The sequence below is a fragment of the Numida meleagris genome, chromosome 1 (genome assembly GCF_002078875.1).
Source record: "Numida meleagris isolate 19003 breed g44 Domestic line chromosome 1, NumMel1.0, whole genome shotgun sequence".
Taxonomy (NCBI): Eukaryota; Metazoa; Chordata; class Aves; order Galliformes; family Numididae; genus Numida; species Numida meleagris.
In genome coordinates, this window is record NC_034409.1 from 166,001,608 (window position 1) to 166,025,810 (window position 24,203).

General features: G+C 40.4%; 1 protein-coding gene across 8 annotated transcripts in view; it reads left to right on the plus strand.

Annotated features, from left to right (window-relative positions):
• LRCH1 (leucine rich repeats and calponin homology domain containing 1) overlaps nt 16-24,203 on the plus strand; it is a 120,322-nt gene continuing 96,134 nt past the window's right edge. For 5 of the 8 annotated variants that reach the window (XM_021376004.1, XM_021376031.1, XM_021376048.1 and 2 more), the window contains exon 1: nt 22-435. In XM_021376004.1, the coding sequence (XP_021231679.1) occupies nt 186-435 (250 nt within the window). In that variant the 5' untranslated portion in view covers nt 22-185. Of the gene's footprint in view, nt 436-24,203 lie in introns of all 8 variants that reach the window. The other 3 variants (XM_021376012.1, XM_021376040.1, XM_021376066.1) reach the window with 2 other exon arrangements.

A 24,203-nucleotide genomic window follows, 5' to 3' on the forward strand; every position in this document is an offset into this window, starting at 1 on the left:
GGCGGAGCATGCGTAGTGCGTGCGCCTCGCCCGCCCCGCTCGCCTCCGCCTCCTGGTTGCGCCGCCGCTCCCCCTCCCTTCCCCACCTCCCGGCTACCACAGCGAGCGAGCGGGAGGAGGAGGAGGAAAGAGGCAGAGAGAGGCAGCTCCGGCGGCCCCTGGCGTTCCCCTCGGCGAGGTGGAAGATGGCGACGCTGGGAAGCGAGCCGCAGCCTTACCCCGCCGCTGCCCTGGCGGTGGCAGCGGGCGGGGTGGGCGGTGGCGGCTGTGGCGGCGGCGGTGCGCTGGGTCTGCAGCCTCTGAACCGCGGTCTGGAGCGGGCGTTGGAGGAGGCGGCTCACTCCGGGGGGCTCAACCTGAGCGGCAGGAAGCTGAAGGAGTTCCCGCGCAGCGCCGCCGCCCTCACTCACGACCTCTCCGACACGGTGCGGGCAGGTGAGGCCGAGGGGTCAGGGAGGGGATGGGAGGGGGCGGCCGGGGTCCCACCTTGAGAAGGCAGGGAGGGAGGTAGGGCGATTAAATCTCCGGGGGACCCCTCTCTCCCCGCCCTTGCCCCCTCAGGCGCATTGCTTCCATTCCCAACTCAACCTCCGGGGCAGGCAGCTCTGCGTGGACCTTATCGCTCTGTGTGGACCTTATCTGTTCTCTTCGCCCCCCGCTTAGCTCGCTGCCTGAGGTAGGTGTTGGCTCCCAGATGGCTGCAGCCACCCCCCGCCTCCCCACACGCACACTCATACACCGCACTTGTAGGCTGCTTTTGCGTCGAGTGAGGCAGAGCTGTGAGAGCGGGGGGGGGGGGGTGTTCAGGCTCGCGCCTGATTTTTGTCCTAACCTTGAGGGCTGCACGTCTGTGTGCCTCCCTGGAGCCCGCCTTTGGATGTGGTTGTGTGAGGAATGCACGTTCGTGCAGGGTTAGATACTTTCTCACTGCGTGGGTGGACCCACCTGTCGTGGAGGGGTGCAAGTCCGTGTGTAACCACATGAAGATGCACATGGATGCTTCTTAATTTGTCACACTACATGTGGAGGTGGCGATAGGAGCGCATTTGCTCTGCTGGGACCATGCTGCCTTTCACAAATGCTACCTGTCAGACAGCGGGGTCACCATGTGCTCTTGTATCCTTGAAGTCATGGAATGGCTCGGGTTGGAAGAGACCCTAAAGATCATTGAGCTCCAACCCCCTACCATGGGCAGGGTTGCCATCCATGAGATCAGGCTGCCCAGGGCCCCATCCAACCTGGCCCTGAACACCTTCAAGGATGGGGCACCTACAGATTCTCTGGGCAACCTGTTCCAGTGCCTCACCACTCTCTGAGTACAGAATTTCCACCTAACATCCAGCCTAAATTTCCCCTCTTTTAGTTTGAAGCCATTCCCCCTTGTCCTATTACTGTCAGACCATGTAAGTAGAATCACACGAAGTCATGCACTAATATTTGCACCTCTGTATGTAGTGCTGTCTTCTAAAACAAAAATCCTCATCTTTACACGTGCTGTACTCATTTTGCAGTGGAGGACACCATCATTACATACATGTGCAGAGGGGATAGGCCTAACATCTTTGTAGATAGGAGTAGAGAGGGGAAGCATTTCCAGTCTGCATTCGTCTTGCCCTCATGCCTTTGTCCAGCATGGAAAATGCCCACTTGTTTCTCATCTCAAGGAGCAGTTCACTGCAGAGGACCATAATCTGCTTTTCTGCCCCTGTTTGTGCAAGGGGCTGGAACCTAATTCATTCTTTGCATAGTGTCACTTGATAGAACAGTACAAACCCACACTAGAAGAATGTTAGTATGTTCTAAAGGTATTTATTGTACCACCTCCACATGCCATTTTGTGTCCCCATTTGCCTGCTGAAGATAGTTGTGTTGTAACAGTAAAGAAGGAGGCAAGTAATCACTTGTTCCTGTCCCACAGAACAGCAGGTGCTATACCTGCATGCAAGCATGTGATAACCTGAGCCTCAGCTCTCACTTCTGCACGTGAGGATATCTGTGTGTTTCTCTCTGCTGAGACATAGCTGCTTACTGCATGCTGGTGTCTATCCCAGCTGTAGGAAACAGAGTTGTGTCTCCAGTACTTCAGATTTAGTTGTTCTTCAGCTCTGTTACTTGTTGCTGAATGCATTTCATGGTTTGTGTGAACACTCCTATAAATAACAGAGAAACATAAAGGAAACTTCATTTCATTTATCAGTGAAGCTTATTAATTGGTGGCATGAATTGCCATGCTGACAAGTAACTTGGTGACAAATGTATTTAAGTGGTAAGATGCATGGTAACAGAACTGCATGCAGTCAGAAAAACGACTGTCAGCTTGTCTGCCATAGCAAGATGTTTTATCTCTGTTGCTTTTAAAGCTGCGGTCTAATGAAGGCATGCTGTGATACAGGATAAGTAGTTTGGAAATCCAGAAAGTTAGGCTTGTTTGGCTTGAGGTAATAGTGACCCAAGCTGTTGGTATAACAAATTATGTACGGAAAAAAGTTATTTGATTGGTACTGAATACATGTTTGTGTATTGCACAGGTATGTTCTTGACAAGCACGAGCCATGTATGTATAGGTAGCACATGCCCGTTAAATACTTTTTGATTTTGTTTTCTATTCTGATGAGAATAGAATTCTGTTCTCAGGAAAAAAGTAGTCTTTGCCTTCAGCATTAATGTGCTTTTGTCAGAATTTACACAAAAGGTACCGAATACAAAATTTCATGTGGAATGGGTTTTTCTTTTTCTTTTTGCTTTGTGTAAATGGCAGTGTGGAGTGGCCCATGGCTCAGTTCTGTAACAACTGTCCTTTATTCATTGTTCCCATTTAGGAAATCCATGTGCTAATCTATGGTTACTTTATGTTTTTGTTTGTAACAGCATGTTGGAACTGATTAGTGAGAATTGTTGTTTGCCTTGTCAGTGAAGTCCTGTGTTGATATGTTTCCTTGATGTGTTCCTTTTCACTTGTTACATTGCATAAGTAGAATATATAAACAGAAGAGACGCTTGGCTTAAATCCAGATTTCTGTAACTCTCAAGACAAACTCTTGATGGGAATTTTCTCTCTCACTTCCTCTCCATAAATGTGCACGTTACAAAAACAGTGCTTTCTTGTAGCACTTGCAATATGTCCTTGCAGTGACTTTTGCTTTTGGGTTTGATGTGCTGGTATGTCTCTGAAGTCTTGAAATTTTGATCTTTGGGGTGACAGCAGTCTTTCTGTTAAACCTTTCTTGCTAAAGAGGGCTAATCTCACAGAAAAATGAAGACAATCCATGATTGAGAGAGGACAAGCGTAGGGGATTGAGTTCTTTGTGGAGAGGGGATTTTCAAAAACATGAAACCCTGTCTGCATCTTGACAGTGCTTTCGCCTTAGATACTCAGAGTTCATGGTTTGAGAAAATGATGGTCTACAGACTTCTTTAATAAAATGTTTTCAAGCTTGTCTTCTGCAAATGTTTTTAGTGCTTTAAATAAGTCTGAGGAAGACTGAAGTCTTAAGCTCGAAATTCTCTGATGCTTTTTTTTTTTTTTTCTTGAAGTTAGGAGTCAGACTTCATGTAGCAATTGATAAATTCGCAAAAGGAATGTGTGCTGCTTGCCTTAATAGCTGGGAGCAAATCACTTGACTTTTCTAGTTCTTGTTGCAGTTACATTCTGTAGCAACTGCAGAGACTTGTCACTTGTCAGTCTCTATTAGTGCAGTTTTTTTGGAACGTTTTTTCTTCTGTGACTTTTCTTTGCAGTGAATACATCTTGCTTGTAGGCACACAGTTCTGTGAGTGTGCATAGGGCTTTCTAATGCTTCAGGCTTTTCTCCTTTCTTGTTTCTGAAGGGTTTTCTCAAGAGCTGAGTGTGACCTGGTGTGCTGAACCATGTGGCAGGATCTTACATGGAGGAGAGAGGTGTGCGGTACTGTTAGAAGAAAGTACATCCTCTCTGTAGAGGATCTTGAGTTTAGTCAGATGTTTTAAACCACATCAGTGTGGATGCATTGCAAAAAGCATTTCAAAAATGATAAATGCTATTCTTATCACTTTTATTACAGGGTGGGTTATGCACAAGACAGCGGCACAATAATCGCATAGTTCTTAAGTAATAGTATGCAATTATATTCCTCAAAACCACTGGGAATGCTATAAGCATGCTAGTTTATAAAAGAGGAAGAAAAAGCCTCAAAGTTGATACTGAAATGTGTATCCAGGGCTGCCTGTATCACTTCAACCTCTGTCTGTAGGCGTTGGCTGCTTATTTGAAGATAGATCCCCTGAACTTTTTCTTGTGGGTCCTTATTTCATCGATTTCCGTTGTGTGGGATATGCACATAGGGAAGGATTACTTGCTGTTGGTTGTGATGAGATGGGAGAGAACCTTGTGACTCCTATAAAGGCTCTTTGGCTTCTTTACACTGGGAAGGATGTCACCAATACAGACTTGTTCGTTTGTCCTACTGCACGCTTTCATGAGCCACTAATAACTGTCAAATGGGCTCTCTAGTATTTGGTTATTATTTGGACATGAGGGCAAAAAAGTGATTTGATATGTCGCTTTCCTTTTAAGAATTCTCTTGGATAGTTACTGTTTGTGATCTGGAATTTAATTTTTTGATTATCTTATCCAAAATTCCTGTCAATAACAACAACACTGTAAAGCTAACTAGACAGCTGAAAAAAACCCTCAAAAAGTTATTTCTTCTTACATTCAATAACCAGTCCCTTTCTACAACCTTCTGGTGTTGATTTGAAGTTTTCTAATCTTTACACAAGTAACATCTTAAGTGTATTAGGACAAGTAAAGAGGAGGCAGTATGCTTCTTCATTCTCACAGGTGACTTGGATGTTACTCTGCAGCCAAAGCTTATGGGATGCAACTCTTTTTTGAGATTACTGTTTAATGTGTCGATATCAAGGCTAAAAACAGAACACAGTTTTAATATTACTTATCCAACAGTATAAATGCGGTTTTCAGACTTAACCTTCACAATATGCTCTGTCTGGACAACTGTTTTAACCGACTCAATTTTTTTTTTTTTTCTGACAAGCAATGCTTTAAGAAGAAGCTTTATCAAATTAAATGGATTTTGAGGATCATAAGCGTCGTTAGGCACTTAGAACTGCTGCGTACCGCTCTGAAACCATTTGGTGGTTTGTTTTTTTTTTTTTTTACTTCCCCAAGGCAGAGTATGTCCGCCTGGTTTGTGGATCATGTAACATCAAGACTATTGACTCCTGTTGAAAAGAGTCAGTCAGTTCCTTTGCTGTGTAGAGTGTAGCAAGTTGTGCTTTTGAAAGTTACCTCCTTTGTCTGGAGATTTATACTCTTAGAGCTGAAATGCGGTCAGTGACTTTGCAGGTGCTGCTAGGCATTTCTCAGCACTAAATAAAGTCAACTAGCTCAGGGTGGCTTTTGTTAGTGGAAGCAAATTACAAGTACTCAATTGCCTGCTTACCATTTCAGAATGCGGCTTGGGCAGATTAATGGCTTTCTACCATTGACTCTATAGGGGTTGTGTACATGTATTCATCTCCTTCCCCAGTGTGGTGTTTTTTGTTTTTTTTTTTTAATTTTTGGCTGACTTCCTTTGTCATCAGGGAGGGTCCAAAAATGCAACAGCTAAGAGTATGAGAGTCTGACAGTGTAGAAGTCACAGCAGGAAGGAGAGTGGAACATCTGAATTCCAGCTGCAGCAAGCTCAGCTGTTCACTGAACCCTTACCCTTAATGTTAACTTTCGATTTAGGGTAGCTGCTTTCTTAAACAGCTCTACCTAGAACTGCCAAAGCGTGTTTGACCATGCTCTGTGTGCAAATGGATGAAAATTGATTGCTCTTGTGGTAGTCTTGTCGCTGTGTGTCCTTGGCCGGTTTGCCTTGGAAATGACTGACTTAGAGCTCCAAAGTGCTGTTGTGGTAGTAGAAGTGCTACACTTGCCTTCTTGCATGCTTTTAGTGGATCTGCTGGTTTTTTGTTTTTTGTTTTTTTTTAAAGAGGGAGACTCGTGGTCACAAGCTGTGCTGGGAGGTAGAGTCAGTGTATTCCTATGTGGTCTGTGTGTCTCCACTTCCTTCTTCCTCTGGTCTGTTTCTTTTGTGTCTTTCGTGCAAAAGACATTTTGGTTTACATGTCTGTACAGCAGGAGAGGCAGTGGGAATCTGACTACAGTTACTGTACAAGAATTTTGAAAATACCAAGTACTTGAGTGATAGGAAGAGACCAGGGCAGAATCAACTGTGCCAAAGTAGAATGAATATCTGCTCAGCAGAATTGTAACTTGGAAGAGGAAGAGGTGCACTTGCCAAGGTGATGTTGGTTTGCCTACCTGTGTGACTTGCTGTAGGGAACCTGCTTAAGCTGTGGGTTGGACTCGATGATCTCTAGAGGTCCCTTCCAACCCCTCCAATTCTGTGATTCTTTGAAACAGTAAATGGGTGTAAAGAAGACATTATTCAAAGGCAGAAGGTAAGAAATGAGGGGGAAAAATGTATGAAATACTGAGTGAAAAGTGTATGAAGTGGTGGAAGTGAAAGAAGTGAAAGAATCATAGAATGGTTTGGGTTGGAAGGGACCTTTAAGATCATCTAGTTCCAACCCCCTGCTATAGGCAGGGACACCTCCCTCTAGACCAGGTTGCTCAGCCCCATCCAGCCTGGCCTTGAATGCCTCCAGGTTGGGGGCATCCACAACCTCGTTGGGCAACCTGTTCCAGTGTCTCACCACCCTCACAGTCAAGAATTTCTTCTTAATCTCTAGTCTAAATCTACCCTCTTCCAGTTTAAAACCATTTCCCCTTGTCATGTCACTGCATGCCCTTATAAAAAGTCCCTCCCCAGCTTTCTTGTAGGCCCCCTTCAGGTACTGGAAGGCCTCTGTGAGATCCCCCTGGAGCCTTCTCTTCTCCTGGCTGAAGATCCCCAGGTCTTTCAGCCTGTCCTCATAGGGGAGGTGCTCCAGCCCTTTGATCATCTTTGTGGCCCTCCTCTGGATCTGATCCAACAGCTCCATGTCCCTCTTGTGTTGTTGGCCCCAGAACTGGACACATTACTCCAGGTCTTACGAGAGCAGAGTAGAGGGGCAGAATCACCTCCCTTGACTTGCAACAGGAACAGTGTGACCAGCAACTCAGGATATGGTTGGCCTTCTGCCCTGCAAGTGGAAAGGGACTGCAAGCAAGCAGGTGAGCTGTATATTCTTGACTGAATGTAATGGCTTTGAATACTTTGTGTTTATAAAATTGAGGAAAAACAGATTTTCTGAGCAGTTAGCAATCAGAATTTTGTGAACAGAGATTAGAAAAACATGGAGGAAATGATTTGACTAATAGATGACGTTTACAGGTCTTTTTCTACAAATAATAGTTTAAAATTCATACTTTAAAAGGTTAACTGTTGAATTTAAATTTAGAAAGCTTAGCATTCATTTGCCTGCCAGAGGGAAAGCCAGTGGCTTTCAGCAGTGGCACTGCCTACAATGTTGCAAGAGCAGCCAAGCCTTTGGTACTTGTGTTTTTTTATATCAGAATGACCATTCTGGGAAGGATGGGATGAGCAGCTTCCTCTGGCAGTGGGCTGTGCTGGCTCTGCTAGTGAGGCATCTGCCACATTAGAGAAAATTCAAATTGGTTAGATAGCTAAATCACAGTTAAAATCAATATGATTTAATCATTTAAATGGCACTTCTGAAGCAGAGTAAGTATCATTACTGTTTTCTAGTGAGACCAGAATTATGAAAATAACGTACCATTTATTAACTGTTCTACCGTATGTAAAACTGAAAGAGCCATAAATGTTTTCACTGTATTCAGAGTGCAGATCAGTGGCAAAGTGGCGATGGGTGTTCTGTCTCCTGATTTCTGATGGCACTCTACTGATTGTATTTTGTTAGGTAGAAAACCCATGCACCAGATTAGTTCCAGTGATCTTTGCAAAGATCCTGAGGAGTTAAGCTTCTGAAGGAATAATTGCTTTTTGCTGAATTTGTGGGGAGATGCATCGTTGTGGGAACGGTTCTAAAATGCCAGTGCTTCTCCCCACCCTTTTTCCCCAAGGGTATCTTGCTGGCCAGCTTGCTGGTTTATCCCTTTTCTTCCTTGTATGGTACGAAGCACCATAATATCTGTAAACCTCCTAACTATTTAAAAATAGCAATAACAATAACAGTCTCTCTTCCTTCTGTCCTACTCCGTATGAGAAACACTTTTTAAAGAAGAAAAAAGAAGTCAAAACTTGTGAGTGAGAAGATGATCTTGGCAGAGCCAAGTGAGGGTTAGTTCTGCATTTAATTTGAAGCTTGAGGTTTGTGCTCACTTTTGAAGATGCATGAAATATTTCATGTTCTGCTGAACTTGTGGGAATTCTAACCTCCCCCCTTAGAAGCTCACTGAAAATTTTATGGTGCTGCTGTAAGGTAGATTTTCTGTGTATGGTCAGAGAAGTCACTTGAAGTAGCTGGAGGTTTTGAATATTAAAGCAGAGCCCTCAGCAAAACAGCCGAGCATCTTAAGTGACTTGTGTTGCTGAATGGAGAGGGTGTTTTTGTTGGCTTTCTGTAGATGGGTGATTTTATTCCTTAGTGCAAGCTGCAGTAGTTTGATATTGAGGCTGGAGTAGGGAAACTTCTACTCTTTGTAGAATGGAGGGAATTAGTGGTACTGAACAAACAGGAGAGTATGTCAGAAGGTGCTTGTTGTCTGTTACCTTACTTACCTTTCTCAGTAACCCTTTCCATCTGAAGCCATTTTCAGATAGCAAGGTAGACTTGAGACTCCTGCTTTGGGGAGGAAATCAAACTTCTGTTTTTAAATTGCGGTGCTGTAAAATGCAAGGTATTTCACATTCAACATGAAAGGTACAAGTGACAAGCCGGATCTGTTGTCGGTGATCAGAAAGAAACAGGTTCATAAAGCATGCGTACAGAAATAAACTGGTGATCACTGAAACTGGTGGAGAAGTTGTGGAAAACCGGCAAAGAAATATGATAGGAAAAGAAAATTGAATTGGAAATTAATCTCGTAAGGAAAGAAGTGGAGCAGAACGTATGCTCAGATGAGGCTTACTGGAAGTGAGGCAAGATAGCAAAAATACAAACATGGCAGTTCATTTGTAGCCTTGTCTGAAGACTTCAAGATAGTGAAATTGTTGCAATGGCAAGCAAAATTATTATTAAAATAACTTTTTTTTTTACTTTTGAACTTCAGCTGTTTATAAATATCACTACAGGAGAAATAATAGGTAAAACAATTCATACTTGATGTTTAGTGCCCTTGCTGTAACTCTTCCAAGAACAGCAAGGCTTAGCTGAGTTTATTCAATTCAACCACTTTAAGACGCAGCAAATGTAGTAACAACAATGCTGTCGACTTATTCAGTGGGAGAGGAGGAACATCATGTCATTCACATGTTGTGTAATTACAGAATATTGGCTGGGATGAAGACTTCTGGGATGGGATTTCTGGTCAAAGATGAAAGAAGCCTTCTCAGCAGCTGGGGTTAAAGGTTGCCCTGGTTGTTAAGCAGCTGCTGTGACAGGTTGGGAGAGAAACTTATACTCAGGTTTCCCATGTTTGCTGGATGTTGTGATTCCGAGGCTTAGTTATTTATTTATTGAGTTCATCCAAGTTCAAGAAAACTGTCTTACTGCCTTCCACTATGTATGGTGTTGTTTCCCCACTCAGTGAGTATTGCCTGGGATCCCTGTTCCAAGATTTAAATTTCAGCCTGGCTGAGTGCCTGCTCTTTCCCTGTGTTCCATTTACCAGGCAGTTCAGATCGCTCTATAGTAGTGGCTTGTCTTTATTTCTTGCTCCCACTCCTTGTGTTGCTTGGACGTTAGACCAGTAGTGCTATTACCTCCTCTTTAGTGTTTTTGCAGAAAGGTGTATGAACAAGAATTTGCTTGTGGGGCCCATGTAAAATGCTGTGTTACCACACTGAACTCACTTTAAGACCTATCGGTACCAGTACCTCGTTTCTACGCAACTTCAACATACTTCATTATTGCTTGTAGTTCTTGATTTTTTTTTTAATGTCTCCTGAGCAGATTCTTAGTCAAAATATGCAGAAACTAATGGAGCCACTGAACTGTGGCTGTATTGTAACCGGTCTTTCTACTCATCTGAACTTAAATGTGATAGTTTTCCATCAAATTTCAAAGGCTTGGTTTCCTTTATTCTAGTTCTTTTTTTTTTTTTTAATGGCATATTTATTCCACATCTTTGGAATTGTTCTTTTTTTTCTTTCTTCTCCACATGCTTATTCAAATTCAACGTGAAAAATGGCAGTCTTCTGCTAGCTCTTCAAAGAAAATGTTTGATGCAAGCGGTATAGGATAACGTATCCAAAAAGAACTTCAGTTTGTTGAAATTGTGATAAGGGATTTTAGAGTCAAGACGGCTACTCTGTTTGTATATTTCTTTTTATCACAGTATTGCAGCTAATGCTGGCATGTTAAAGTGTGCTGAATTAAACTTTCAACCAATCAGGACCTTCTTGAGGGTGGACAAAACGTATTGAATTTCTTGTGTATTGATTAATTTAAAAGCCTTTTATGGAATTATATTTAGCGCTAATATAATGAATTTTTTTAAAAAGATGATTTCAGCTGGTCCTAGCATAGACCTTGTTCTATGTTTGTATTAAAAATTACCTTGCAAACTTCGCTTTTATTAAGCAACATTCTGTAAAGATGCAGGTTATCCATGATTATGCTGACAGGAGAAAATGATGAGCAGAAATGAACAAAACTCTAAAAAAAAAAAACAAAAAAAAAAAAACCAAACAGTTTTGGTACGTGGCTTCTGTTTCTACAGCTCAGTGAGGACAAAGTAAGATGTCCATAAGAATGGATGTTGAGTCATTTTACTTGAAATCTGCTGGAAGATGTTGGGATAGTAATGAAGATTGAAAGTTCGAAGCTTTCATTGTGATCCTAAGTCCTGGGAGTGATTTTAAATGTATTAATGCAATATAAGAATAGAGAGATTGGTCTGTAGTAGCATTTGTTACAGAAGGATGGTGGTATGGTTCAGAAATATTTTGTCTCTAAAAGAATGTCATTGTAGATTTGCTCTCGGTTAAGGATCAGGTAATATGAAAGAGTATGGTCTTTAAAAACATATATATATATTTTAAAAAATAACAGTTTTGGCAAGAAGTGCTGTACTCCCTCTGTCAGTTTTCATATCTTTGCGTGTTTGGCTTCCTAGAGAACTGAAAAGGTTATTCTTGGCCTAGAGCCCTAGGCTAAAAATGGATTCTGGAATCTTATAGCTCAGTTTGGTGTTGAGCAGTTTTGTGCGGTAGTAAAATAACTGCGGTAATTGGTAGTCCCACAGAAGCATTTCAGTTATGCACTTAAATGTTAAGCTGTGGGAGAGGTGGCCACGTGATACCTCCAACATCAAGTTTATCACAAAAATGTAAGTCATGTTTGTCTGGGAAGCAATGGTACCCTGAAAAAAGAGACTTTTCTCCAAGTACTCTTTAAAGGAGAGTAAGAATGAGTGTATGGTTTAGCACCTACAGGGAAAGGCTCTGAAATAAAGAATTAAAATGCTGTTGCTATGGGAATGGTGAACCACAAGCATTGCATTTGAGACTCCGTGTGTGGGGAATAGGACTAATCTTTGAAGTTTCCCTATGCTTCTATCCAGTATAATAGGATTTAACTAGAAAATCAAAACAAAGCCAAACCCAGCCAATTACCGTGTATGTATATGTGCATATATTACATGCAGTGTTCTGAACATTTGCTGAAGAGTTTGGGTGATTACATAACTAGGAGTTTGGAATAGTCAAGGGAATGATGAGAGGCCAGATCTTTAAATCTGAAAAATCTGACATCAGTAAAAGGTTTGAAAAAGGCTTGGCTCTACTGTGGAGATGGCTCACAAGCTTAGTCCATTTACAGTACGTTAGTGTATGTGCGTATTAAATGCATTATGTTAAAACTAAAAGTTTTATCTGCTCTACTTCAGGCACGATACAGTTTCATTTTGTCATGTCTAAATACATCATTGATGCATTAAATAGGTACAGTTTGAGGATAGGACAATCAATGTGATTTTCCTTACGTCTCAACTTCTTTCATGCTTATTTGGTAATTATAATGATGAAGTTATTTAGCAAAGGATATGTGAACACGAACACTCTGTCTTTGCCATAAAACAGTGTTATCAATTCCACAGGAAGCAGTTTTATGAAAAAGAGAATGGTAGGGGACAATACACTGGTAAAGGTTTTTTTTTTTTGCCTTCTTTCTTAAAAAAATATTATACTACATTTATATTTAGTCATTCCTGTCATTTGCCTTATTTCACCTGCTGCTATTTTTATTCTGGGGTCAGTGGATTATGTTTGTTGAAGAATGGAATAACTGATGTGTCTTAATACTAAAAGAGGCATTTATGTTGGTGCAGTTTGACCCTCTGCCTTATCCTGGCCATAAATTACCCTAAATGAATCTTCATATCTAGACCAAAAATGTATGGCTCCTATATTCTGTGTTGATCATAAAGTATGCTAGTGATAACAGTATGATTAATAGTTTACTTTGGAAGTAAATAAGAGAAATAACGCTTTTTTTAAGCTTCGGCTTACAATCATTTGCTTTTATTTTCTTGTACTGCTAGATGAGTACACGCACTAATTTAAAGTAAGGATGTAAAACTATTGCATGGGGAAAAAAATACTTGGATATATTTAAAAAAACACCACCAATCTTACCTGAACATACTGTCTACTAGAAGATCCTTTCTGATTTGTTCATACCAGAACACCAGTCATGTGGATTTGTTGCAGTGTCCATCTGATGCCTACTCAGAGGAACTGAACAGTTTCATCAAGAAAACCATTTAGCATATAATAACAATTTTTTTGATGCATTTCTTCTCAATCCAACATCATTCAAGGTTTTCTAGACTTCTTCCCCTAGAATTTAAAGTTATTGTTGATAAAATCTGCACTGACAGATGTTAATGGTACAGTAAGTAATTCCAGGGCCAAGTTGTAGATCTCTGAGGACCACACAGCAGGTTTGACACAAACTCATGTGTAACCCTGTCAGAAGAAAACTGAAAAATACAACGTGAAGCATACAATCATAGACCTGGGAAGTAACAGTGGAGTGATAATAATCACAAGCTCCCACCGACTCTTAAGATGCAAATGACTACCAAGATGAATATCTGATGTAGTGCATGAACCCATCTAGTAATTACAGTGCAATTTGAATTGCTGAACTCTATATGATCCGTTATTTCAGAATCATCTGTTAAGATCAATGAGACCATGGTTGGTGTTAAGACCTTAAATCCCTTAGTTTCTTGGTTAAAATCTGACTCAAAGAACCATTCGTGTTATAACAAATGCAGTCCACGGTTTGTTTCTTTGAGTACTGTGATTTGAGGTGGTGTTCTTGCTTCAGCAAACATTTCTATATCCTTCTGGTGTTTTGCTGTGTGAATTAGGGACGTAAAAGTGAAGAGCATCTCTTCTAGAATGTTATTGCTTGACAATTCTGTTTATAGAAACAGGATGTTTTGGTTTCATGAAATGTGGATTTCTTGGGAACTCGTTTTAAGAAATTGTTTGTTTACCTCCACCCTTGGTGGAATGCAGATGACATCAGTTTTTCTTACGTACTCGTGCTCCAGCCAGTACATAAAGACAGGTTTAGAAGTGTTAGCGACGTAAAGGAAATTGAATGCTAAGCAGCATTGCTGTTTAAGGTGAATTGGTGGTATTGATGTTCAGGTGATCGTATCTAAGGCAATATGAGTAGAACTGGAGGATTCGTTTAGGAAGGATTGAGGACAAACAGAAAAGGGTTCAAACATCTGTGTCAGAAAAGGCATATGGGTGAGGAAAGGTGCCTTGTTACTATGTAAACTGCAGTAAATGGAGAAGCCAATATTCATAATGTGATGGCTGCACGTAAACATTTTTAGGTATTTGAATAACGTTTGTTGTGGTTTTTTTCTTTTCTTTTTTTAAGGGGGGGGGAAGGGAAATTGAAAATGAACAAAAGACGCTAATGGTCATTCCATATCTTCTTATACTGCAGTATGCTTAGTTGACTGGTTCTTACCTGTTCTGTTTAAAATATCCTAAACAATTGTTGCATTAGTTTCACTGTAGATCACTGTGTGATCTTTATAAAAACGTACCTCTCCGAGTACCTATCTCGGATGGCAGAGCTGTGCTCCCTTTTCATCTGCATCTCTTATCTTAAGTTCTCTCCCACTTGTGATCGTTTTGGTTCAGCTGGCATTTGTTGTTAGTAGTAACTTTTCTCTATGGAAGCTTTTGGTTAAAATCAAATTACAACTTCACAAAATCAGCTTCTTTAAAATATGTTTTAAATTCAAAAGGCAAGTATCAGTTAAGAAATGCACTTAATTTAATAAAACCCTATGGGCTTATTCTGACTTGGTCTAACTTTCCCGGGATCATAGGATAACCTGGATTAGAAAGGATCCCCAAAGGTCATCTGGTCCAACCACCTGTGCAGAGGAAGGTCAAATGTGAGCCTGTTTCACATTGTTTTGCCAGCTGAAGCATGTTTCATTGAGCTCAGGCGCTCCTGTATATCATGAACTCCTTTTGCAAATGATGTGTAGTGGGCTGTTTGGAACCTTCCTTTTTAATTTCTCCTCTTTTCAAACTCTTTCTTTAGCTTCATGATGAGATTCTGAACAGAGAAGCTGACTGCAGTATGTGTGGAACAGGCATGACGTTTTCCTCCTGTAGCGAGTTCCTAACGTTTAGGTGGTGAAAAAGTATCTGAGGTTATTAATCTCTGTTTAAAACAGCCTGCTTTATATCTGCATGAAACTTACCTGGATACCTCTAGTCCACTGGCATATTTACCCATAAACCTACTAGCAGAGTCTTGCTCAAATTGTGTATTGATGTAGATTTTGACATACTTTGAGTCTGTTACCAAATGGAGACTTCCACTGTGGCAGTCTGTGAGAGTATGGGAGAAAGGACTTAGCATAAAGTGCTTTGCAAGTGTTTTTGCAATGCTTTACAAACAGAATGGTCTTAGTTATCATTTTAAAGCCTACTCTGGATAGATTGGTGGTCTCAAAAGATATTCATGAGGAACTTGTAGTACCCAAGACTGAAATGGTCAATAAGAATATTAGAATATATTTATTTGAGTTGAGAAAGCAGGGTTTGGGGGTTTTGTTGCCTTTTTTTTCTTTTGAGTTCTGGTGATTGCTGTAGATGAATGTGTTTGAATTTACTAAGCTGTTGAGGTGTAAATTGCACATATAGCAGATAATTTAACATGAGAAGGTCCTAAAAATAATTAAATTATTAATTAATTAAATTAATTAAAATAATTGATCTTTATTCATTCAGTAACAAATATCGTGGAATGGTTTGGGTTGGAAGGGACCTTTTAAGATCACCTAGTTCCCGTCCACCTTCTACAGGCAGGGACACCTCCCTCTAGACCAGGTTGCTCAAAGCCCCATCCAGCCTGGCCTTGAATGCTTCCAGGGAGGGGGCATCCACAGCCTCTCTGGGCAACCTGTTCCAGTGTCTCACTACCCTCACAGTCAAGAATTTCTTCTTAATCTCAAGTCTAAATCTACCCTTTTCCATTTTAAAGCCCTTTCCCTTCATCTTGTCACTAAGTGCCCTCATAAAAAGTAAAATAAAAAAAAAATACTGTATTCTCTTCATAAAAGATGGCAATAGTGCTTCTTATTTCTGCTAAATCATTTTAAGGAGTATCTTTAGGCTTACTGTTCAGGCAAAAGTCTGGCTAATAACCATAGCGTGACCATGAGTCTGTCCTGATGGTTTAAGCAGATGATGATTACTCCACTGTGAGTTTTTTTGTTTCGGATGCTGATTAAAATGTACCTTTAGAACTGATTTATAGGAGTTTTCCTTTACCCAAACCTCTTTGTTTTAAATAGTATGAATTTGAGACTGATGATGTTTAACATGCTTGTACAGTGCATCTGATGAAAGTAAGAGAGGGTTGTGCAGAGCCGTATAATGAAACAATAGTTTGACTGCTGAAGATATAAAACTGTTTAGTGGGGATTTTTGTTAATTTTTGTAAAATTGCACATTGCTGCTAAGAGAATTACTGCAAAAATTTGCTGTGGAACATAAGGATAATACATAGAAATATGGTTAAAACTTCTCTCAGTGTTTTTATAAATTGAACAGATGTGCTTCAGCAGATTTTCTTTTTTTCTTAGTTTTCATGAGAAAATAAATTCAAATAGCAGAGAGAGAACTCAGCTGTCTTGCTATTTACACGTGATATCATAGAATCATTTAGGCTTGAAAAGACCTTTTAAAATTGTCAAGTCCAACCATCACCTAATGCTACAGATCCATCACTAACCCATGTCCATGGAAGGCCTGCACTGTACTCACCATTTTCCTGCTCTCTTTTCTTTGCTGGTGAATAATACAATTGCAAGATTTCCACTTGCTGATAAATAATGTGATTCTTTCAGGCTGGCAGTCTTTCTTTCAGGCTTCAGATCTAACTAATGAGTTTTTACAGATCTGTTTTTTTTTTTTTATTTTAATGAATGACTTAAATACCTGCAATTAAGGCGATCAATTTGCTCAGCAGTTTTCTACTCTTGCCTTTGTGGCAAAGTAACAATATATATATGTTCTAAGTGCAGTTATAGAACTAATTGTGGTAACAACTTGAAACAAGATTAAGACTCCACAGAGATGTTCATTGCAAAGTATGAATGTGCAGTATAATTTAGCTGCATATCTTAAGTTTCAGTCATCCCTTCTGACCTTGCTATGCATATATATATGTATTTGATATATTTGATATCTCTCTCTCTCTCTATATATAATCTATTTGAAGACTTGGTTCCCAGATACAGATAGGGTGAATGCTAGACGTGATTGAAATGATTGGTAAAATCACAACGAAGTGTTGTTTTGGGGATTTTTGCTCTCTTGCATTTCTAAAAGAAGTGATGATTTATGGAACTGAAGTCTTGGTGAAGTAAAAAGCAAAAACGCGTGCATGAAGAAATTTGTGTCGGTACAAAAATCTATGACTAAAAATCTACAGTGTCCTCAACTTTCTTTATTGAGGGTTCTGTGCTGAAAGCAGCACGTAAGTCTTCAGCTGCATGAACCTCTGCACGGGCTTATTGAACCAGAGTTTGTTTGGCTCTGTGAGTATGTGTGTTGGTGTGACTGTGAGCACAGCAGTGTTGATGTCTGTATGCAATGTGACTTTGCAGTTACAGCTGCTGGAATATAGTTCTGCTTGCTCGCTAGCTGGCGTATACGGTCTTGCATGTTGGGCTTTTATTTTAATTCTTAGTTTCAGGCTGTCATGGGGGAACTGTAACGTCATGTCAGTAGTACTACAAATAAAGTAGGCAAATTTGTTCTTATTTTGATGTCTGAATGTTGGAAAATTATTTTATCGTATATATTAGTTGCAGGTTTGCAATGTATTTTTGTTGTATGCAATACCACTATTGTATAACTGGGTTAAATATGATTTTTGTGTATGGAATTTCTCCACTGTCCTCTACCCCTTCCACCATCAAAGGATGAGTATGATCGAGAACAAATGCTTCTTTTCCTTTAGCCTTTTCTCTTTTGTATTCTTAGGGAAACACCAGAAACTTTCGCTGTTAAGAGCAAGACAATTAAAGCCTGCTTTCTCAATCTAATCAGATAAAAATCTGAATCTGCAGGAGAAGTAATGAAATATGCTGAGGGCTGTTCTTTTAAGTATAACTATTGTTATGTAGGTTTTAAAGAAAGAGCACAGTGAGGATAGTTATATAGTTTGTTACAATTACACTATTTCTGCAGTTTAGTAGCATGAAAGTATTTTACTCTGGAGATTGACAATGGGCTTAAGTGCACCCTCAGCAAGCTTGCTGATGACACCAAGCTGTGGGGAGCAGACGACACACCACAGGGATGGGATGCCATCCAGAGAGACCTGGACAGGCTTGAGCAGTGGGCCCAGGTGAACCTCATGGAGTTCAACAAATCCAAATGCAAGATCTTGCACCTGGGTTGAGGCAACCCCCACTACCAATACAAGCTGGAGACTGAAAGGATTGAGCACAGCCCTGCCAAAAAAGATCTGGGGGTACTGGTGGATGGGAAGCTGGACGAGCCAGCAGTGTGCCCTTGCAGAAAGCCAACCGTATCCTGGGCTGCATCTAAAGCAGCGTGGCCAGCAGGGCAAGGGAGGTGATCCTGCCACTCTGATGTGCACTGTGAGACCTCACCTGGAGTACTGCGTCCAGATGCGGAGTCCTCAGTACAGGAGAGACGTGGACCTGTTGGAGCACATCTGGAGGAGGGCCTCAAAAGTGATCCAAGGGATGGAACAGCTCTCCTACAAGGACAGAGTGAGAGAGCTGGGGCTGTTCAGCCTGGAGAAGAGAAGGCTCTGGAGAGGCATGAGCAGCCTTTCAGTTTCTTAAGGGGAGCGACAGGAAAGAAGGGGACAGACTCTCTGCCAGGGTCTGTGGTGATAGAACGAGGGAAGATGGCTTCAAGCTTAAAGAGAGTAGACTTAGGTTGGCTGTAAGGAAAAAATCTTTTACAGTGAGGGTGGTGAGGCACTGAAACAGGTTGCCCAGAGCTGTGGTGGATGCCCCATCCCTGGAGACATTGAAGGTGAGGCTGGATCAGGCTCTGGGCAACCTGATCTAGCTGTGGTGTCCCTGTTCATTGCAGGGGAGTTGAACTAGATGGCCTTCAGAGGTCCCTTCCAACTTTAAGGGTTCTGTGATTACCCTGTGTTCCTTAATTTTCATTTAAAATGTTTGTCAGTCCATGTACCTGGCAATGAATTAACTGGAGGAAGTCAATACTTAAATTACAGCCTTTGACTGCCTTGTCTGAAATGTTTCTAGGGACTTCCCACTGGATTTCCACTGTGGTAAAAGTTTTGTTTTTATTAAAGAGGCTTTGTCTTGGTCTTTCAGAACACTACAGTGTAAACACTGAATTACAGGTGCACCCCTATCTATTTTTACTGCAGTTTACTAATCTGCTCCACGGTTTGTAATTTATCTAGCAGGAATCTGCTTTGCACAGTGTTTTAGTAGTTGGCTTGGAATGGCTCAATGAGTTTGTCTGTACTGTATGTGAAACAGGAGTCAGGTGCCAGGGCAAAATCTGTAGGCGCCTCTTGGAAATTTGTTCCTCCCCTCTTCTACTTCAACCTCCATTTTACAGCAAGGAAACGAATAAATTCACAGAAGTGTTGGGTATTGATGCAAATACCTGATAGTCTTCCTCAGACAGTGAGGAAAAATGAAGGGAAAGAGAATATGGACTCTCTTTATCTATTTGAGGAAAAAGGAATTCTGAGCCATAGCCTTTTGAAAAGGACCTGTTTCAAAGGAGACAAGCTTCTCTAGATACTCTGCTTTCTTTTCTAGTTGTGCAGGAAAATGGTTCTGTGATTCAGGATGTTCTATCTAATGAGAGAAAGTTAGGAAAATGAACGTATGATTAACTTCTTTGTCGGTTTCTTTTTAAATAGCCTTTGTTACTAAGACATTAATCTGGGGGGGGAAATATTTTTTCAATGGCAAACAGTAGCTTTCAAATTCTAATAGAAGGACATTGCACTGCACGTGTTAGTACCTTCTTGTTTGTAACTGAGTTTAGTAATTTGTGGCTGTGTGGAAAAATCTTTTGCTAGTTTTATGTGCCTTATTTATATTAAGAGAGCCAAACAATGTGTAATTGCCTCTCTGGTATGGGTCAAATGAATGAGATGAATGAGTTCATCTTTGACTTTTATGTTTAAGTTAACAAAATAAATACAAGTGAAGAGATAGCCCCTGTCTCCCTGACCAATGTTTTACAACATCAAAAACATTCTTTCAGCGTGTGTGTTATAATTGACAGACCAGGATTTACTTGTGTGTCTTAACATTGCTAGATCAGCTTCACCAGTTTTGGTGAGACTATCTGGCCAATGGATGTGCTTCAGATTCGTTGTAAGAAATAAGAAATAAGAAATAGAGATCACTGTTACTTTTTATCCTTGTATGATTTGTAAATCTGTATTTTATTCAAGCGCAGGCCTCTCTATGTGTGTGTAGGGGAGGTGGTGTGCTGGTGTGCCAGATAAAGCCGCAGTCAAGCCATGAGAATGCATTGCCTTAACAGACGCTCCCTGGGGTAACTATTCACATTTGTTTTTAGTTTTATAATTATATGCAGGCAAAATATTTCAAACTATACTGACTGTTGAAATTACTGTTTACCAGAGTTTTGTGTAAAGCAGCTTCTCAAACAAGAATGTTCTTGAATAAAGAACTGCCTCAGTCATTGTGCATTGTGTTCTCTCACTTGCAAGGGGTTGCAAGCCCATATACGTAGGCAGATGAGAGAATTGTACATGCACACTTCGATCATATGGGTTTGAAATTTGGATTTGCTTGTAGCTGGAAGGAAAAAGGGAGTTTTTACGTCAGTAATCTGAATTGGAGGTCTTCCTAGTGCAGTCATGGGAGGTTTTCAGAATCAATTTTAAGAGCAAAGATTTGTGATTTACGCACAGTTTATTCAAAGCAGTTGTACATATTTCATATGGAGCTTAGTTGCTACTTGGAGTATGTACTTAAGGAAATGTGTTATTTTTACAGTAATTTCTACATGGTTACAGTTTCATGTAGTTACATAATGGTGTAGTATATTTTGTTACATAGTTAAGTGAAATAGCAATCTTATTTGAAGGAGGACACTGGCAACTGAATTAAAATCCCTATTATTTCTTTTTACAGAAGAGGTAAAAACTGGGAGAATGAGTGTCTCAAAATCCTAACCAAATCTTTTAGATTTTGCATGCATTCTTGTGCAGTTGGTTTTCTAAGTATTCTAGCTTAAATATAGCAAAAAAAAAAAAAAAAAATTGATCTTTTTTCCTCCATTGATGATTTTACGAAATCTATCACTATTTCCACGTATGCTGTAGTGTTAGGTGTAGCGATATTTCCTAGACAGCCTAGGATCTGAGAGAGTGTGCCAAGGTATTTATGACCATCTTGTTAGCTAGTTGCTGATTCCTTTTTAATGATCATTATAGTGTTTTGCCTTTCTTAAGCAAAGGAAGTGTGTCTTTGTATTTTGCGTATTTGATCGCATTCTATTCCTGTATGTGATGGGAAATACCAAGTCACTAACTCTTCCCAATGTAGAAACCAATTGTTTTGCTCTTGAATTCTAGTGGATTAGTGTCACTTCATTTTGTTTTTTTTCTAACTTGCTACCTGTTCATTTTGAAGTGATTCAATTTATTAATGAAAATGTGGCATTGAGCTTGCTGTTCGCAGAATCACGGAATTGCAGGGGCTGTTATGTATGTAACGCTGTATAGTGCTGTTTTCCTTTCAAGGAGCAGGAAGCATCGGCATGAATTCACCATTGTATTGTGAAGCTGGAGAAAAACAGTGTTACTGGAATATGTGACATCCTTTCCATCGTCACCATGATGCTTTAAAACTGCATTGTTTATTTGCTAAACAGTATACCTGAGAACAGTTCTGCTTCTCCAGGGCTTGTCCCTTAGTTATGTAACCTTCAGGGTTTTTTTTTCTTAAACATCATTTCACAAAGTATAATAATGGCTACTGGAAATCAGGGTAATGTGATGCTCACACAAGTGTATGCCTAGCTGTGGTAGATGTATGTGCTTGAAAGTCTCCTTAGACAGCCTAAGGGAGCTGTGGGGATGGGGACCACTGCAATAGCCAATAGAGACTTTCTAGAATCAAAATATATATGTTCTATGTATACATCTTTAAAAAAAAAAAAAAACCTTTTGTGTATTTTAGTGTTAGGCTAAGCGCTTTAACATCTAGGAAGATTATTTACGTGTAACTCTGTTTGAAATTTTGCTGAGGGATTCCTTATAAACTCATGTTGAAACAAAGGTATAGGAAACCTTTCCCTCTGAACTTGTGGTGCTGGGCCTTCTGTATTGGATGGACTCGCCACTGTTGCAGCTGAAGGTGGACGAGATGTTGTGTTGATTTTTCACTTGAGAGAGTTTCTCTAGAACAATAGTTTCCAAACTGAGAAATACTAATTACATAAAAGTTTGAGAGTGCTGTTCCAATCAAACTGTTTATGAAACCGTGACACGAAGCTGAGGATTTCCTGGAAGAACATCCTCTTTCCTTTATAACTACTAAAAATACAAGCAATAGCCAGAACCAAAACCGAACTGAATGTTAAGCAGCTCTTCAAAGGAGGGCCAGACTGGCTGATACAGAGATTCAAGGATGAAAACTGTTTGGTTAAGAACAGAACTTTTCCTGTTTTCAGTCTTACAATTTCAGATGATCTTTACAGATGAATGTAAACCCTGGACAGAGAAGGATTAAGTTTATCCAGGTGGAATTGGAGAGGTGTAGAAGACTGGTTTTGTGAAAGTAACATGCGCTAATAGTAAGGATGTCAACTCTGCGGTTTTGAAAGAAAAGCTTTGATAGGAACTCTGCAGACTTCTACTTGAATATGCATATTATGTTCAGAAAACTTGTGCTCATTTTGGAGTGGCTGAAAAACTTCACTCCTTGTCTCTCTACATCTTTGTTTCTTGCTGTATCACTTCTAGCCTAACCAGCTGAGTAGGAATGCTTCTCTGTACATATCTAGAATTGCAGTTTTCCTTCTTACTGGTTATTACTGGGGGTCTGCAAGACTTGCTTCTTTCAGAATTGCAGCAGAACATCCAACACAATAAGCCTGTGGAAGGCATGGACAAGAGAAAGGTAATAAGCAAATAATTGTTGTAGGAAGCGTGAGGCAGCAATTAATTTAAAGTTGAGAGGTAGCACTGTGGGCCCACTGTGTTCCACAGATGAGGAGCATGACACGAGACTGCGTATTTTTCAGAACTGTTGAAGGGAGTGTCTCGCACAAAAAGAAAGCTCCTCTGAAGTTTTGGTTCTGAAAACTTCTCTGAACAGTGGTGGTGGTTTAACCTTCCTGAAAATGCTTCCAGACTCTGGTGGTGGCAACTTCAGAACATCTGCAGCTTGTTTTGCTGTAGGGACTTTGTGGTATGCTACCATACGGATAACTGAATGTACTTTGTGCTTATGTCTGAGATACAAGAGGTGATGTTTTGCCCCTGTTAGAATGTTGTTGCTTCCTTTCAGTTCCTAATAAATAGCTAAGAATCGGTGGATATATTTCTGTATACGTTGAGAGCTTGGAGATGACAGTTGTGTCTTAGCTGGACCTGAGAGTTGAGAGAACTTTCCATTAATCTCAGGGCTCATATGTGGCTTGTTTATAATTACTCCCAGTAACAGAAGTGGATAACTTCAGCAGTAACTTTCTTGGAATTGTTTACATAGTAGCAGGCAAGCTTGAGGGAACAAAAAAGATTGGGGAAGGCGTATGGCTTTTGTGAGAGAAGCAGAAGGAACTTGGAGGCCGAACACAACCAGAGCGGTTTAAGCAAGGATGTCTGTTAAGCAGAGGAACATGCATTATCTTTTGGAAGCAGAGATAAGCAAATGGAACAGGCTAGCCAGGACTGTGAGATGGAGTTATGATCTAAATAAGATGTTGAATTTATGGCTGGTGATATTAATAACGCACATTAAACTGAGTAGAATAGTCACTTAAAAGGTTTTATGTGTATTACTAGAGGTCTTTGCATTTATAGGGAAAGCATATGAAGAGAAGAGTATCTTGGTGGCAGTGATAGCTTTTATCTGTCTGGGTAAGTTTTTTACTCATTATATGAATGTTTTAGTCTCCCTCAAAAGATCCTTGATTTAAATATCTGGCTTACGGTCAAGTTCCAGACTAACTCTTAACATAGAAGGAGAGTATATTTTTAAAATACATTTGGGAATATTCCTGATGGACTTTTAATTTGGGAATTGGATATGCGTCTGTGCCTTGATAGTTGAGCTGCTTAGTTTCCAAAGTTTGCAAAGCAGAGAAGGCAGGTTCATAGGGGTTATGCTGAGGCTACGGCTGTGGCAGTGCTTGTGGTTTCCTTGTGGAATTGTTTGTGCAATGAATGAGGATGAAGATGGGACACCAGGGAAAGAGGAAAGAGCAAATGGAGGTCTACCTTAAAAAAGGCACCAAAACCTTCAAACAACATAGCAGATTAGTATCCTGTGGCTGGCCATAATGAATAGACTAACCACAGCATAGAAACGGTTTCTGGATGATGTTGATTGCCA